Below are 17,973 nucleotides of genomic sequence, written 5' to 3'. Positions count from 1 at the left end.
AGAGCGAGAGAGAGGCAGGGAGAGAGAGGCGGGGAGAGAGCGAGAGAGAGGCGGGGAGAGAGCGAGAGAGAGGCGGGGAGAGAGAGAGACAGGGACAGAGAGAGAGAGAGAGAGAGAGAGGGGCATAGGGAGAGAGAGGCAGAGAGAAAGTGTCAGAGAGAAAGAGAGGCAGGATAACGAGAAAGAGATGTTATACAGAAGGCACGGAGAGGGAAACAGACAGGGATAGAAAGATGGGCAAAGAGGATATAATAAGCACGGAAGAGAATGTCAAACAATCTGACACAACGTGTTGTGAGGACACAGAGCTGATTTTTCATGCAGCAGGTTGTGATCTGGAACCGCCTGAAGGGGCGGTGGATGTAGATTTAATCGCAACTTTCAGATGCACAGAGGGGAATGGGAGCAGGGGCAGAGTCAGGTTACTGGGTAGGGCAGGGGGAAATTGTGGAACGAGAAATGTTTCATTTCCCATCCAGGCCAGGGGATCCGAGGGGTCTGTGTCCGTACCCAAGCAATCAAAGAGCTGAGCAAACTCAGCAGAGCCCACACACGCGAGATGTATCCTCCCTCTCAGTCCGCTTCGGTCTGCGAAAGGTTACTCTAACCCTGCTCCAAAGTGGGAAAGCTGATGGCGAACCAGAGCATTAGGATTTCACATGTCAACAAGTATCAGGTGCAAGGGCCCCGGTACCAGAGAGACGACTGGAGCCCAGAGAACAAACCTCATCTTTCAGCTGCGCCAGGAACATGGGCAGGAGGTGTTCCACAGTGCCGTCCTTCCCCAGCATTGGAGACAAACCCATGATGACTGAGGCCAGAGCGGACTTCACATGCTCATTTGCATCCGATACGAGCTCCTGTTTGAAGCAGAACACAGCTCGGTGAGCACTCATCTGACGTTTTACACTGCTGGTACTGCACGCAGTTAGATACAGAGTAAAGCTCCCTCTACACTGTCCCCATCAAACACTCCCAGGACAGGTACAGCATGGGGTTAGATACGGAGTAAAGCTCCCTCTACACTGTCCCCATCAAACACTCCCAGGACCGGTACAGCACAGGGTAAGATACAGAGTAAAGCTCCCTCTACACTGTCCCCATCAAACACTCCCAGGACAGGTACAGCACGCGGTTAGATACGGAGTAAAGCTCCCTCTACACTGTCCCCATCAAACACTCCCAGGACAGGTACAGCACAGGGTTAGATACAGAGTAAAGATCCCTCTACACTGTCCCCATCAAACACTCCCAGGACAGGTACAGCACGCGGTTAGATACAGAGTAAAGCTCCCTCTACACCGTCCCTATCAAACATTCCCAGGACAGGTACAGCACGGTGTTAGATACAGAGTAAAGCTTCCTCTACACTGTCCCCATCAATCACTCCCAGGACTGGTACAACACGGGGTTAGATACAGAGTAAAGCTCCCTTTACACCATCCCCATCAAACACTCCCGGGACAGGTACAGCACGGAGTTAGATACAGAGTAAAGCTTCCTCTACACTGTCCCCATCAATCACTCCCAGGACAGGTACAGCACGGAGTTAGATACAGAGTAAAGCTTCCTCTACACTGTCCCCATCAAACACTCGCAGGACAGGTACAACACGGGGTTAGATACAGAGTAAAGCTCCCTTTACACCGTCCCGATCAAACACTCCCAGGACAGGTACAGCATGGGGATAGATACAGAGTAAGGCTCCCTCTACACTGTCCCCATCAAACACTCCCAGGACAGGTACAGCATGGGGTTGGATACACTTTGAGTGTTGTACAAGGGAAAGATGGACATGGCTGTGGGAAAAGGGCAGAGGTTTGGTCAGGGGAAGTGAGGGCTGGGTTCGGTTGGGAGAGCTCACCTTAATGGAGGGTAGGATCTGCGTCAGGATGATCTGCTGCCGCCCGTCAGTGGGCAGGTTCTCACAGAAATCTGAAAGAAACAAAGATTCACTGAAGAGCTCACAATTCTTATCCCAATATCCTTGAACATTTCAGGGTGCATTCATATTACAACGAAAGCTAACTGAATGGATTGCGAGAAAACACAGACAGATTTGACGATAGACAGGCAATGGCTGGTATTTAAAGGAATATACACGGTCTACAACAGATATACATTCCTCTAAGACCCAAGCAGCCAAAGGGAAAGGTAAATCCATCGTAGTTAACAAAAGGAGTTAAAAACTGCATTAAATCAGAGGAAATGGTTGGTAAGATTGACAGAAGAGGTAGTGAGACTGAGGATTGGGAGCAATTTAGAACGCAGCAAAGGAGGACCAAGGAACTGATAGAGACAGGGAAAAGGGAATATGAATATAAACTAGTGAGGAAGATGGCGATGACCCAGTGGTATTGTCACTGGACTAGTGATCCTGAGACTCAGGGTAATGCTCTTGGGGCCTGGGTTCGAATCGCAGATGGTGAAATTTGAATTCAATAAACATCTGGAATTGCTGATTGTTGTAAAGACTCATCTAGTTCACTAATGCCCTTTAAGGAAGGAAATCTGCTGTCCTTACACACAAAGCAAAGCTCCCTCTACACCATCCCGATCAAACACTCCCAGGACAGGTACAGCATGGGGTTAGATACAGAGTAAAGCTCCCTCTACACTGTCCCCATCAAACACCCCCAAAACAGGTACAGCACAGGGTTAGATACAGAGTAAAGCTCCCTCTACACTGTCCCCATCAAAGACTCCCAGGACAGGTACAGCACGGGGTTAGATACAGAGTAAAGCTCCCTCTACACTGTCCCCATCAAACACTCCCAGGACAGGTACAGCACGGGGTTAGATACAGAGTAAAGCTCCCTCTACACTGTCCCCATCAAAGACTCCCAGGACAGGTACAGCACGGGGTTAGATACAGAGTAAAGCTCCCTCTACACTGTCCCCATCAAACACTCCCAGGACAGGTACAGCACGGGGTTAGATACAGAGTAAAGCTCCCTCTACACTGTCCCCATCAAACACTCCCAGGACAGGTACAGCACGGGGTTAGATATAGCAATATGGTTGACTTCTTTTAAATGGCCTAGGAAGCCATTCAGTTTAGGGATGGGCAATAAATGCTGAGCCAGCGATGCACAGGTCCCCTGAAGGAATTTAAAAAAATAAAGGCAGACTGTAAAAGCCTCTTTAGGTAGGTGAGAAGGAAAAGGTTAGCGAGAACAAGTGTGGGTCCATTACAGGTGGAGACAGGAGAATTTATAATGGAGAACAGGGAAATAGCGGAGAAGCTAAAAAATTACTTTGCATCTGTCTTCCCGGAGGAAGATACAGGAAAACTCCCAGGAATATTATGTGACCGAGGGACTTGTGAAACTGAGGAACTAGAAGAAATGGGTATTAGTACAGAGGTAGTGCTTGAAAAATTAACTGGACTGAAGATTGGCAAATCCCCTGTATCTGACGAGCTTCATCCCAGAGTGATGGAGGAGGTGGCTGGAGAGATGGTGGATACATCGGTGGTTATCGTTCAAAATTCAGAACGTTCTGGAAAGATTCCTGCAGACTGGAAAGTAGCAAATGTAACCCCGCTATTTCAGGAGAGAGGGAGAGGGAGAATGGAGAACAACAGACCTGTTAGTCTGACGTCAGTAGCAGGGAAAATGTTGGAATCTATTATTAAGGTCATTTAGAAAAGAATGGTAAAATTGGGCAGAGTCAACATGGATTTCTGAAAGGGAAATCATGTTTGACAAACTTCTTGGAGTTTTCTGAGGATGTCACTTGCGGCATGGGTAAGGAGAACCAGTGGATGTGGTGTATTTGGATTTTCAGAAAGTTTTTCATAAAAGGTCCCACACAGAAGGTCAGCGAACAAAATTAGAGCACATGGGATTGGGGGTAATACCAAGGCTCCTTTGACAGCACCTTCCAAACCCATGGCCTCTACCATCTAGAAGGAAAAGGGCAGTAGATAGATGGGAACACCACCACCTGGAAGTTCCTCTCCAAGCCACTCACCATCCTGATTTGGGAATATATCGGCTGTTCCTTCACTGTCACTGGGTCAAAATCCCGGCACTCCCTCTCTAACAGCTACACCACATGGGCCACAGCGGTTCAAGAAGGCAGCTCGCCAGCACCTTCTCAAGGGCAACTAGGGAAGGACGATAAATGCTGGGCCCAGCCAGCGAAGCCCATATCCCGTGAATGAATAAAAAGAAATATCCTGGTATGGATGGAGAATTGGTTAGCAAGCAGAGAGCAGGAACAAACGGATGATTTTCAGGATGGCGGGCTGTTATTACTGGGGGACCACAAGGATCCATGCTAGGCCCAGAGCTGTTCACAATCTATGTTAATGATATGGATGTGGAGACCAATTGTAATCTTTCCAAATTTGCTGGTGACACCAAAGTGGGCGGGAATGCAAGTTGCGAGGAGGATGCAGGGAGGCTTCAAGGGGATTTTGGACAAGCTAAGTGAAAGGGCAAGAACATGGCAGATGGAATATAATGTGACTAAGTGTAAAGTTCGAAAGAAACAGAAAGGCAGGGTATTTCCATCATGGCAAGAGGTTGGGAAGTGCAGGTATCCAAAGGGAGCTGGGAGTCCTTGTTCATGAGTCACTAAGGGTTAGCATATGGGTATGTTGGCCTTCATTGCGAGGGGATTTGAGTACAGGAGTAAAGTTGATGTCTTGCTGCAATTATATAGAGCCTTGGTGGGATCCCACCTGGAGTATTGTGAACAGTGTTGGTCCCCTTATCTAAGGAGGGGGTGCATTTGCCACAGAGGGAGTGTAACAGATTAATCGATGGATGGGGGGATTCTCTTCTGAAGGGAGATTGAGGAGACTGGGCCTGTATTCCCCAGAGTTTCTAAGAATGAGGGGTGACCTCATTGAAGCTTACAAAGTTCTGACAGGGTGTGACAGAGTGGATGTAGATAGGATGATTCCCCTGGCGGGTGAGTCTAAAACCAGGGAACACAGTTTCAGAATAAGGGTAGGCCATTTAAGACTGAGATGAGAAAGAATTTCTTCACTCACAGGGTGGTGGATGTTTGGAATTCCCTGCCCCATTGAGCATCTTCAAGACAGAGATCAATGGGTTTCTGGAGACCAATGACATCAAGGGATATGAGGATAGCACAGGAAAGTGGCAGTGAGGTAGATGATCAGCCATGATCTAGTTGAACGGTGGAGCAGGCTTGACGGACCGAATGGCCTACTCCTCATCTTATGTTGCTATGCTGCCAGTGCGAGTACTGAGGGAGTGCTACACTGTCAGAGGGTGAGTACTGAGGGTGGGCTACACTGTCGGAGGGTCAGTACTGAGGGAGTGCTGCACTGTCAGAGGGTCAGTTCTCAGGGAGTGCTGCACTGTCGGAGGGTCAGTACTGAGGGAGTGCTGCACTGTCAGAGGGTGAGTACTGAGGGAGTGCTGCACTGTCGGAGGGTGAGTACTGAGGGTGGGCTACACTGTCGGAGGGTCAGTACTGAGGGAGTGCTGCACTGTCAGAGGGTCAGTTCTCAGGGAGTGCTGCACTGTCGGAGGGTCAGTACTGAGGGAGTGCTGCACTGTCAGAGGGTCAGTACTGAGGGAGTGCTGCACTGTCGGAGGATCAGTACTGAGGGAGTGCTGCACTGTCGGAGGGTCAGTACTGAGGGAGTGCTGAAAGTTGGATGGTCAGTACTGAGGGAGTGCTGCACAGTCGAAGGGTCAGTACTGAGGGAGTCCTGCACAGTTGAAGGGTCAGTACTGATTGAACGCTGCACTGTCAGAGGTGCTGTCTTTCGGACGAGCCATTAAACCGAGGCTCGACCTGCCCTCTCTGGTGTGTGTAACACATCCACGGCCACCATGAGAGGGGCTTCCCCTGGTGGCCACAGAGCAACGTTTCTCCCCCAAACAACATGATGGAAAGCAGATGGTCTGGGTCACTGTCACGTCACTGTTTTGTAGGATCTTGCTGTGTGCATCATCGGAGCCGCATTTCCTACATCACAACGGTGACTCCGCTTCAAAAAAAAACTCCGCCACTGGCTTCGGAGACCGCGGGGCCGAGCTCTTTCTGCGCGGTGAACTTAGCGCAAACGCTGACCTTTGACCTTGTTGGCAGCTGACGCCCGGACTTCTGCTTCGCAGTCCTTCATGAGGTTCTGGAAGGCTGGTACCAGGTCCTTCTTGGTAATCTCGGGCCCGATGGCTTTCTGCAACTGCCCAGCACAACACACGCGCGTGGGCGGGTGGAAGAACAAAGGAGAAAAGCGAATAAGAAGCCATTAAAGATCGGGGCAAACATAGCCTGGGATCCCCAACGGAGCAGAGGGGATTAAATTACCAGCACCGGTCACATAGGCCGGGCTTGCATTCCCCGCGTGAGACCTCACCTGGAGTCACCGGGTTCAGTCCTGGGATATATTGCCCTCGGAGGGGGTGCAGCCCAGAGTCACCAGAACGATCCCGGGGCTGAAAGGGTTAAATCCCGAGGATAGGTTGCACAGACCAGGCTTGTGTTCCCCCGAGTCTCGAAGATTAAGGGCTGATCTAATCGAGGGGTTTAAGATGATTAAAGGATTCGATAGTGTCGCCAGAGAGAAACTATTTCCCCTGGTGGTGTGGGGGGGTCCAGAACAAGGGGGCAGAACATTAAAATTGGAGCCAGGCCGTTCAGGAGGTGATGTCAGGAAGCACTTCTTCACACAAAGGGGGGGTGGAAATCTGGAACGCTCTCCCCCAGAAAAAGATGTCGAGGCTGGGAGGGGTCAATTGGAAATTTCAAAACTGAGATTTAGAGATTTTTGTTGGGTCGGGGGGTTAAGGTTTAAGGAACCGAGTCGGTGGATGGGGTTAATATACAGATGGAGATCTAATTGAATGATGGAACAGGATCAAAGGCCCGAATGTGCCTTCTCCAGTTCCTGTGTAACAGGCTCGAGGGGGCTGAATGGGCCTCCTCCTGTTCCTGTGTAACAGGCTCGAGGGATGTGATTGGGCCTCCTCCTGTTCCTGTGTTACAGGCTCGAGGGATGTGATTGGGCCTCCTCCTGTTCCTGTGTTACAGGCTCGAGGGAACTGAATGGGCCTCCTCCTGTTCCTGTGTAACAGGCTCGAGGGATGTGATTGGGCCTCCTCCTGTTCCTGTGTTACAGGCTCGAGGGAACTGAATGGGCCTCCTCCTGTTCCTGTGTAACAGGCTCGAGGGATGTGATTGGGCCTCCTCCTCTTCCTGTGTACCAGGCTCGAGGGCTCTGAATGGGCCTCCTCCTGTTCCTGTGTAACAGGCTCGAAGGATCTGATTGGGCCTCCTCCTGTTCCTGTGTTACAGGCTCGTGGGGTCTGAATGGGCCTCCTCCTGTTCCTGTACAACATATTCGAGGGGCTGAAAGGGCCTCCTCCTGTTCCTGTGTAACAGGCTCTTGGGGTCTGAATGGGCCTCCTCCAGTTCCTGTACAACATAATCGAGGGGCTGAAACGGCCTCTTCCTGTTCCTGTGTAACAGGCTCAAGGGGACTGAATGGGCCTCCTCCTGTTCCAGTGTAACAGGCTCGAGGGGGCTGAATGGGCCTCCTCCTTTTTCTGTGTAATAGGCTCGAGGAGGGGTTGAATGCGCTTCCTCCTGTTCCTGTGCAACAGGCTCGAAGGGTCTGAATGGGCCTCCTCCTGTTTCTGTGTAACAGGCTCGAGCAGGGGTTGAATGCGCTTCCTCCTGTTCCTGTTTAACAGGCTCGAGGGGTCTGAATGGGCCTCCTCCTGTTCCTGTGTAACAGGCTCCAGGGATCTGATTGGACCTCCTCCTGTTCCTGTGTAACAGGCTCGAGGGGGCTGAATGGGCCTCCTCCTGTTCCTGTGTAACAGGCTCAAGGAGGCTGAATGGGCCTCCTCCTCTTCCTGTGTACCAGGCTCCAGGGGTCTAAATGGGCCTCCTCCTGTTCCTGTGTAACAGGCTCGTGGGGTCTGAATGGGCCTCCTCCTGTTCCTGTACAACATAATCGAGGGGCTGAAAGGGCCTCCTCCTGTTACTGTGTAACAGGCTCAAGGGGACTGAATGGGCCTCCTCCTGTTCCAGTGTAACAGGCTCGAGGAGGGGTTGAATGCGTTTCCTCCTGTTCCTGTGTAACAGGCTCGAGGGGTCTGAATGGGCCTCCTCCTCTTCCTGTGTACCAGGCGTGAGGGGTCTGAAAGGGCCTCCTCCTGTTCCTGTGTAACAGGCTCCAGGGGTCTGAATGGGCCTCCTCCTGTTCCTGTGTAACAGGCTCGTGGGGTCTGAATGGGCCTCCTCCTGTTCCTATACAACATACTCGAGGGGCTGAAAGGGCCACCTCCTGTTCCTGTGTAACAGGCTCTTGGGGTCTGAATGGGCCTCCTCCAGTTCCTGTACAACATAATCGAGGGGCTGAAAGGGCCTCCTCCTGTTCCTGTGTAACAGGCTCAAGGGGACTGAATGGGCCTCCTCCTGTTCCAGTGTAACAGGCTTGAGGGGGCTGAATGGGCATCCTCTTTTTTCTGTGTAATAGGCTCGAGGAGGGGTTGAATGCGCTTCCTCCTGTTCCTGTGTAACAGGCTCAAGGGGTCTGAATGGGCCTCCTCCTGTTCCTGTGTAACAGGCTCGAGGGGCTGAAAGGGCCTCCTCCTGTTTCTGTGTAACAGGCTCGAGCAGGGGTTGAATGCGCTTCCTCCTGTTCCTGCTTAACAGGCTTGAGGGGTCTGAATGGGCCTCCTCCTGTTCCTGTGTAACATGCTCCAGGGATCTGATTGGACCTCCTCCTGTTCCTGTTTTACAGGCTCGAGGGGGCTGAATGGGCCTCCTCCTGTTCCTGTGTAACAGGCTCAAGGAGGCTGAATGGGCCTCCTCCTGTTCCTGTGTAGCAGGCTCGAGGGATCTGATTGGGCCTCCTCCTGTTCCTGTGTACCAGGCTCAAGGAGGCTGAATGGGCCTCCTCCTGTTCCTGTGTAACAGGCTCATGGGGTCTGAATGGGCCTCCTCCTGTTTCTGTGTAACAGGCTCCAGGTGGCTGAATGGGCCTCCTCCTGTTTCTGTGTAACAGGCTCCAGGTGGCTGAATGGGCCTCCTCCTGTTTCTGTGTAATAGGCTCGAGGAGGGGCTGAATACGCCTCCTCCTGTTCCTGTGTAATAGGCTCGAGGGAGCTGAATGGGCCTCCTCCTCTTCCTGTGTATCAGGCTCGAGGGGTCTGAATGGGCCTCCTCCTGCTCCTATGTAACAGGCTCGAGGGGTCTGAGTGGGCCTCCTCCTGTTCCTGTGTAACAGGCTCGAGGAGTCTGAATGGGCCTCCTCCTGTTCCTGTGTAACAGGCTCCAGGGCACTGAATGGCCTCCTCCTCTTCCTGTGTAACAGATGCAAGGAGATGAATTAGGCTCCTCCTGTTTCTGTGTAACAGGCTCGAGGGGGCTGAATGGGCCTCCTCCTGTTTCTGTGTAACAGGCTCCAGGTGGCTGAATGGGCCTCCTCCTGTTTCTGTGTAACAGGCTCGAGGAGGGGCTGAATGCGCTTCCTCCTGTTCCTGTGTAACAGGCTCGAGGGGCTGAGTGGGCTTCTTCCTGTTCCTGTGTAACAGATGCAAGGAGATGAGTTAGGCTCCTCCTGTTTCTGTGTAACAGGCTCGGGGGGTCTGAATGGGTCTCCTCCTGTTCCTGTGTAACAGATGCAAGGAGATGAGTTAGGCTCCTCCTGTTTCTGTGTAACAGGCTCGGGGGGTCTGAATGGGTCTCCTCCTGTTCCTGTGTAACAGGCTCGTGGGGTCTGAATGGGCCTCCTCCAGTTCCTGTACAACATAATCGAGGGGTCTGTTTGTGCCTCCTCCTGTTCCTGTGTACCAGGCTCGAGGGGTCTGAATGGGCCTCCTCCTGTTCCTGTGTAACAGGCTCGAGGGAGCTGAATGGGCCTCCCCCTCTTCCTGTGTACCAGGCTCGAGGGGTCTGAATGGGCCTCCTCCTGTTCATGTGTATCAGGCTCGAGCGGTCTGAATGGGCCTCCTCCTGTTCCTGTGTAACAGGCTCCAGGGGTCTGAATGGGCCTCCTCCTGTTCCTGTGTAACAGGCTCGAGGGATCTGATTGGGCCTCCTCCTGTTCCTGTGTTACAGGCTCGTGGGGTCTGAATGGGCCTCCTCCAGTTCCTGTACAACATAATCGAGGGGCTGAAAGGGCCTCCTCCTGTTACTGTGTAACAGGCTCAAGGGGACTGAATGGGCCTCCTCCTGTTCCAGTGTAACAGGCTCGAGGAGGGGTTGAATGCGTTTCCTCCTGTTCCTGTGTAACAGGCACGAGGGGTCTGAATGGGCCTCCTCCTCTTCCTGTGTACCAGGCTCGAGGGCTCTGAATGGGCCTCCTCCTGTTCCTGTGTAACAGGCTCCAGGGGTCTGAATGGGCCTCCTCCTGTTCCTGTGTAACAGGCTCGTGGGGTCTGAAGGGGCCTCCTCCTGTTCCTGTACAACATACTCGAGGGGCTGAAAGGGCCTCCTCCTCTTCCTGTGTAACAGGCTCGTGGGGTCTGAAGGGGCCTCCTCCTGTTCCTGTACAACATACTCGAGGGGCTGAAAGGGCCTCCTCCTGTTCCTGTGTAACAGGCTCCAGGGGTCTGAATGGGCCTCCTCCTGTTCCTGTGTAACAGGCTCGTGGGGTCTGAAGGGGCCTCCTCCTGTTCCTGTACAACATACTCGAGGGGCTGAAAGGGCCTCCTCCTGTTCCTGTGTAACAGGCTCTTGGGGTCTGAATGGGCCTCCTCCAGTTCCTGTACAACATAATCGAGGGGCTGAAAGGGCCTCCTCCTGTTCCTGTGTAACAGGCTCAAGGGGACTGAATGGGCCTCCTCCTGTTCCAGTGTAACAGGCTTGAGGGGGCTGAATGGGCCTCCTCTTTTTTCTGTGTAATAGGCTCGAGGAGGGGTTGAATGCGCTTCCTCCTGTTCCTGTGTAACAGGCTCAAGGGGTCTGAATGGGCCTCCTCCTGTTTCTGTGTAACAGGCTCGAGCAGGGGTTGAATGCGCTTCCTCCTGTTCCTGTGTAACAGGCTCGAGGGGCTGAGTGGGCTTCTTCCTGTTCCTGTACAACATACTCGAGGGGCTGAATGGGCCTCCTCCTGTTCCTGTGTAACAGGCTCATGGGGTCTGAATGGGCCTCCTCCTGTTCCTGTGTAACAGATGCAAGGAGATGAGTTAGGCTCCTCCTGTTTCTGTGTAACAGGCTCGAGGGGTCTGAATGGGTCTCCTCCTGTTCCTGTGTACCAGGCTCGAGGGGTCTGAATGGGCCTCCTCCTGTTCCTGTGTAACAGGCTCGAGGGAGCTGAATGGGCCTCCTCCTCTTCCTGTGTACCAGGCTCGAGGGGTCTGAATGGGCCTCCTCCTGTTCATGTGTATCAGGCTCGAGCGGTCTGAATGGGCCTCCTCCTGTTCCTGTGTAACAGGCTCCAGGGGTCTGAATGGGCCTCCTCCTGTTCCTGTGTAACAGGCTCGAGGGATCTGATTGGGCCTCCTCTTGTTCCTGTGTTACAGGCTCGTGGGGTCTGAATGGGCCTCCTCCAGTTCCTGTACAACATAATCGAGGGGCTGAAAGGGCCTCCTCCTGTTACTGTGTAACAGGCTCAAGGGGACTGAATGGGCCTCCTCCTGTTCCAGTGTAACAGGCTCGAGGAGGGGTTGAATGCGTTTCCTCCTGTTCCTGTGTAACAGGCTCGAGGGGTCTGAATGGGCCTCCTCCTCTTCCTGTGTACCAGGCTCGAGGGCTCTGAATGGGCCTCCTCCTGTTCCTGTGTAACAGGCTCCAGGGGTCTGAATGGGCCTCCTCCTGTTCCTGTGTAACAGGCTCGTGGGGTCTGAAGGGGCCTCCTCCTGTTCCTGTACAACATACTCGAGGGGCTGAAAGGGCCTCCTCCTGTTCCTGTGTAACAGGCTCTTGGGGTCTGAATGGGCCTCCTCCAGTTCCTGTACAACATAATCGAGGGGCTGAAAGGGCCTCCTCCTGTTCCTGTGTAACAGGCTCAAGGGGACTGAATGGGCCTCCTCCTGTTCCAGTGTAACAGGCTCAAGGGGTCTGAATGGGCCTCCTCCTGTTTCTGTGTAACAGGCTCGAGCAGGGGTTGAATGCGCTTCCTCCTGTTCCTGTTTAACAGGCTCGAGGGGTCTGAATGGGCCTCCTCCTGTTCCTGTGTAACAGGCTCCAGGGATCTGATTGGACCTCCTCCTGTTCCTGTTTTACAGGCTCATGGGGTCTGAATGGGCCTCCTCCTGTTTCTGTGTAACAGGCTCCAGGTGGCTGAATGGGCCTCCTCCTGTTTCTATGTAACAGGCTCCAGGTGGCTGAATGGGCCTCCTCCTGCTTCTGTGTAATAGGCTCGAGGAGGGGCTGAATACGCCTCCTCCTGTTCCTGTGTAACAGGCTCGAGGGAGCTGAATGGGCCTCCTCCTCTTCCTGTTTAACAGGCTCGAGGGGTCTGAATGGGCCTCCTCCTGTTCCTGTGTAACAGGCTCCAGGGATCTGATTGGACCTCCTCCTGTTCCTGTTTTACAGGCTCATGGGGTCTGAATGGGCCTCCTCCTGTTTCTGTGTAACAGGCTCCAGGTGGCTGAATGGGCCTCCTCCTGTTTCTATGTAACAGGCTCCAGGTGGCTGAATGGGCCTCCTCCTGCTTCTGTGTAATAGGCTCGAGGAGGGGCTGAATACGCCTCCTCCTGTTCCTGTGTAACAGGCTCGAGGGAGCTGAATGGGCCTCCTCCTCTTCCTGTGTACCAGGATCGAGGGGTCTGAATGGGCCTCCTCTTGCTCCTGTGTAACAGGCTCGAGGGGTCTGAATGCGCCTCCTCCTGTTCCTGTCTAACAGGCTCGAGGAGTCTGAATGGGCCTCCTCCTGTTCCTGTGTAACAGGCTCCAGGGCACTGAATGGGCCTCTTCCTGTTCCTGTGTAACAGGCTCCAGGGCACTGAATGGGCCTCTTCCTGTTCCTGTGTAACAGATGCAAGGAGATGAATTAGGCTCCTCCTGTTTCTGTGTAACAGGCTCCAGGTGGCGGAATGGGCCTCCTCCTGTTTCTGTGTAACAAGCTCCAGGTGGCGGAATGGGCCTCCTCCTGTTTCTGTGTAACAGGCTCAAGGAGGGGCTGAATGCGCTTCCTCCTGTTCCTGTGTAATAGGCTCAAGGGGCTGAGTGGGCTTCTTCCTGTCGCTGTACAACATACTCGAAGGGCTGAATGGGCCTCCTCCTGTTTCTGTGTAACAGGCTCGGGGGGTCTGAATGGGCCTCCTCCTGTTCCCGTGTAACAGGCTCGAGGGGTCTGAATAGGCCTCCTCCTGTTCCTGTACAACATACTCGAGGGGCTGAAAGGGCCTCCTCCTGTTCCTGTGTAACAGGCTCGAGGGGTCTGAATGGGCCTCCTCCTGTTCCTGTGTAACAGGCTCGAGGGAGCTGAATGGGCCTCCTCCTCTTCCTGTGTACCAGGCTCGAGGGGTCTGAATGGGCCTCCTCTTTTTTCTGTGTAATAGGCTCGAGGAGGGGTTGAATGCGCTTCCTCCTGTTCCTGTGTAACAGGCTCATGGGGTCTGAATGGGCCTCCTCCTGTTTCTGTGTAACAGGCTCGAGCAGGGGTTGAATGCGCTTCCTCCTGTTCATGTTTAACAGGCTCAGGGGTCTGAATGGGCCTCCTCCTGTTCCTGTGTAACAGGCTCGAGGGGGCTGAATGTGCCTCCTCCTGTTCCTGTGTAACAGGCTCAAGGAGGCTGAATGGGGCTCCTCCTGTTCCTGTGTAGCAGGCTCGAGGGATCTGATTGGGCCTCCTCCTCTTCCTGTGTACCAGGCTCCAGGGGGCTGAATGGGCCTCCTCCTGTTCCTGTGTAACAGGCTCCAGGTGGCTGAATGGGCCTCCTCCTGCTTCTGTGTAATAGGCTCGAGGAGGGGCTGAATACGCCTCCTCCTGTTCCTGTATAACAGGCTCGAGGGAGCTGAATGGGCCTCCTCCTCTTCCTGTGTAACAGATGCAAGGAGATGAATTAGGCTCCTCCTGTTTCTGTGTAACAAGCTCCAGGTGGCGGAATGGGCCTCCTCCTGTTTCTGTGTAACAGGCTCGAGGAGGGGCTGAATGCGCTTCCTCCTGTTCCTGTGTAATAGGCTCAAGGGGCTGAGTGGGCTTCTTCCTGTCGCTGTACAACATACTCGAAGGGCTGAATGGGCCTCCTCCTGTTTCTGTGTAACAGGCTCGGGGGGTCTGAATGGGCCTCCTCCTGTTCCTGTACAACATACTCGAGGGGCTGAAAGGGCCTCCTCCTCTTCCTGTGTAACAGGCTAGAGGGGTCTGAATGGGCCTCCTCCTGTTCCTGTGTAACAGGCTCGAGGGAGCTGAATGGGCCTCCTCCTCTTCCTGTGTACCAGGCTCGAGGGGTCTGAATGGGCCTCCTCATTTTTCTGTGTAATAGGCTCGAGGAGGGGTTGAATGCGCTTCCTCCTGTTCCTGTGTAACAGGCTCGAGGGGTCTGAATGGGCCTCCTCCTGTTCCTGTGTAACAGGCTCGAGGGGGCTGAATGTGCCTCCTCCTGTTCCTGTGTAACAGGCTCAAGGAGGCTGAATGGGCCTCCTCCTGTTCCTGTGTAGCAGGCTCGAGGGATCTGATTGGGCCTCCTCCTCTTCCTGTGTACCAGGCTCCAGGGGGCTGAATGGGCCTCCTCCTGTTCCTGTGTAACAGGCTCATGGGGTCTGAATGGGCCTCCTCCTGTTTCTGTGTAACAGGCTCCAGGTGGCTGAATGGGCCTCCTCCTGTTTCTGTGTAACAGGCTCCAGGTGGCTGAATGGGCCTCCTCCTGTTTCTGTGTAATAGGCTCGAGGAGGGGCTGAATACGCCTCCTCCTGTTCCTGTGTAACAGGCTCGAGGGAGCTGAATGGGCCTCCTCCTGCTCCTGTGTAACAGGCTCGAGGGGTCTGAATGGGCCTCCTCCTGTTCCTGTGTAACAGGCTCGTGGAGTCTGAATGGGCCTCCTCCTGTTCCTGTGTAACAGGCTCCAGGTGGCTGAATGGGCCTCCTCCTGCTTCTGTGTAATAGGCTCGAGGAGGGGCTGAATACGCCTCCTCCTGTTCCTGTGTAACAGGCTCGAGGGAGCTGAATGGGCCTCCTCCTCTTCCTGTGTACCAGGCCCGAGGGGTCTGAATGGGCCTCCTCTTGCTCCTGTGTAACAGGCTCGAGGGGTCTGAATGCGCCTCCTCCTGTTCCTGTGTAACAGGCTCGAGGAGTCTGAATGGGCCTCCTCCTGTTTCTGTGTAACAAGCTCCAGGTGGCGGAATGGGCCTCCTCCTGTTTCTGTGTAACAGGCTCGAGGAGGGGCTGAATGCGCTTCCTCCTGTTCCTGTGTAATAAGCTCAAGGGGCTGAGTGGGCTTCTTCCTGTCGCTGTACAACATACTCGAAGGGCTGAATGGGCCTCCTCCTGTTTCTGTGTAACAGGCTCGGGGGGTCTGAATGGGCCTCCTCCTGTTCCTGTGTAACAGGCTCGAGGGGTCTGAATGGGCCTCCTCCTGTTCCTGTACAACATACTCGAGGGGCTGAAAGGGCCTCCTCCTGTTCCTGTGTAACAGGCTCGAGGGGTCTGAATGGGCCTCCTCCTGTTCCTGTACAACATACTCGAGGGGCTGAAAGGGCCTCCTCCTCTTCCTGTGTAACAGGCTCGAGGGGTCTGAATGGGCCTCCTCCTGTTCCTGTGTAACAGGCTCGAGGGAGCTGAATGGGCCTCCTCCTCTTCCTGTGTACCAGGCTCGAGGGGTCTGAATGGGCCTCCTCTTTTTTCTGTGTAATAGGCTCGAGGAGGGGTTGAATGCGCTTCCTCCTGTTCCTGTGTAACAGGCTCCAGGGATCTGATTGGACCTCCTCCTGTTCCTGTGTAACAGGCTCGAGGGGGCTGAATGTGCCTCTCCTGTTCCTGTGTAACAGGCTCAAGGAGGCTGGATGGGCCTCCTGCTGTTCCTGTGTAGCAGGCTCGAGGGATCTGATTGGGCCTCCTCCTCTTCCTGTGTACCAGGCTCCAGGGGGCTGAATGGGCCTCCTCCTGTTCCTGTGTAACTGGCTCATGGGGTCTGAATGGGCCTCCTCCTGTTTCTGTGTAACAGGCTCCAGGTGGCTGAATGGGCCTCCTCCTGTTTCTGTGTAACAGGCTCCAGGTGGCTGAATGGGCCTCCTCCTGTTTCTGTGTAATAGGCTCGAGGAGGGGCTGAATACGCCTCCTCCTGTTCCTGTGTAACAGGCTCGAGGGAGCTGAATGGGCCTCCTCCTGCTCCTGTGTAACAGGCTCGAGGGGTCTGAATGGGCCTCCTCCTGTTCCTGTGTAACAGGCTCGAGGAGTCTGAATGGGCCTCCTCCTGTTCCTGTGTAACAGGCTCCAGGGCACTGAATGGGCCTCCTCCTCTTCCTGTGTAACAGATGCAAGGAGATGAATTAGGCTCCTCCTGTTTCTGTGTAACAGGCTCGGGGGGTCTGAATGGGCCTCCTCCTGTTCCTGTGTAACAGGCTCGAGGGGTCTGAATGGGCCTCCTCCTGTTCCTGTACAACATACTCGAGGGGCTGAATGCGCTTCCTCCTGTTCCTGTGTAACAGGCTCGAGGGGCTGAGTGGGCTTCTTCCTGTTCCTGTACAACATACTCGAGGGGCTGAATGGGCCTCCTCCTGTTCCTGTGTAACAGGCTCATGGAGTCTGAATGGGCCTCCTCCTGTTCCTGTGTAACAGATGCAAGGAGATGAGTTAGGCTCCTCCTGTTTCTGTGTAACAGGCTCAGGGGGTCTGAATGGGCCTCCTCCAGTTCCTGTACAACATAATCGAGGGGTCTGTTTGGGCCTCCTCCTGTTCCTGTGTAACAGGCTCGAGGGGTCTGAATGGGCCTCCTCCTGTTCCTGTGTAACAGGCTCGAGGGAGCTGAATGGGCCTCCTCCTCTTCCTGTGTACCAAGCTCGAGGGGTCTGAATGGGCCTCCTCCTGTTCATGTGTAACAGGCTCGAGGGGTCTGAATGGGCCTCCTCCTGTTCCTGTGTAACAGGCTCCAGGGGTCTGAATTGGCTTCCTCCTGTTCCTGTGTTACAGGCTCGTGGGGTCTGAATGGGCCTCCTCCAGTTCCTGTACAACATAATCGAGGGGCTGAAAGGGCCTCCTCCTGTTCCTGTGTAACAGGCTCAAGGGGACTGAATGGGCCTCCTCCTGTTCCAGTGTAACAGGCTCGAGGGGTCTGAATGGGCCTCCTCCTGTTCCTGTGTAACAGGCTCGAGGGAGCTGAATGGGCCTCCTCCTCTTCCTGTGTACCAAGCTCGAGGGGTCTGAATGGGCCTCCTCCTGTTCATGTGTAACAGGCTCGAGGGGTCTGAATGGGCCTCCTCCTGTTCCTGTGTAACAGGCTCCAGGGGTCTGAATTGGCTTCCTCCTGTTCCTGTGTTACAGGCTCGTGGGGTCTGAATGGGCCTCCTCCAGTTCCTGTACAACATAATCGAGGGGCTGAAAGGGCCTCCTCCTGTTCCTGTGTAACAGGCTCAAGGGGACTGAATGGGCCTCCTCCTGTTCCAGTGTAACAGGCTCGAGGAGGGGTTGAATGCGTTTCCTCCTGTTCCTGTGTAACAGGCTCGAGGGGTCTGAATGGGCCTCCTCCTGTTTCTGTGTAACAGGCTCGAGCAGGGGTTGAATGCGTTTCTTCCTGTTCCTGTTTAACAGGCTCGAGGGGCTGAATGGGCCTCCTCCTGTTTCTGTGTAACAGGCTCGAGGAGGAGCTGAATACGCCTCCTCCTGTTCCTGTGTAACAGGCTCGAGGGAGCTGAATGGGCCTCCTCCTCTTCCTGTATACCAGGCTCGAGGGGTCTGAATGGGCCTCCTCCTGCTCCTGTGTAACAGGCTCGAGGGGTCTGAATGGGCTTCTTCCTGTTCCTGTGTAACAGGCTCGAGGGGCTGAATGGGTCTCCTCCTGTTCCTGTGTAACAGGCTCGAGGGGCTGAATGGGCCTCCTCCTGTTCCTGTGTAACAGGCTCGAGTGGGCTGAATGGGCCTCCTCC

The 17,973-nt window shown here is 54.2% G+C and overlaps 1 protein-coding gene across 2 annotated transcripts in view; it reads right to left on the bottom strand.

The window, feature by feature from the left end:
* Nucleotides 1–17,973, bottom strand: part of LOC121274087 (serine/threonine-protein phosphatase 2A 65 kDa regulatory subunit A alpha isoform-like) — a 51,891-nt gene that overhangs the window by 20,952 nt on the left and 12,966 nt on the right. For both annotated transcript variants that reach the window (XM_041181241.1, XM_041181240.1), the window contains exons 7-9: nt 6,061–6,175; nt 1,865–1,935; nt 726–860 (exon numbers count right to left, since the gene is read on the bottom strand). In XM_041181241.1, the coding sequence (XP_041037175.1) occupies nt 726–860; nt 1,865–1,935; nt 6,061–6,175 (321 nt within the window). The remainder of the gene's footprint in view (nt 1–725; nt 861–1,864; nt 1,936–6,060; nt 6,176–17,973) is intronic.

The sequence above is a fragment of the Carcharodon carcharias genome (genome assembly GCF_017639515.1).
Source record: "Carcharodon carcharias isolate sCarCar2 chromosome 29 unlocalized genomic scaffold, sCarCar2.pri SUPER_29_unloc_3, whole genome shotgun sequence".
NCBI classification, from domain to species: Eukaryota; Metazoa; Chordata; class Chondrichthyes; order Lamniformes; family Lamnidae; genus Carcharodon; species Carcharodon carcharias.
This window is presented reverse-complemented; position numbering and strand designations above follow the sequence as displayed.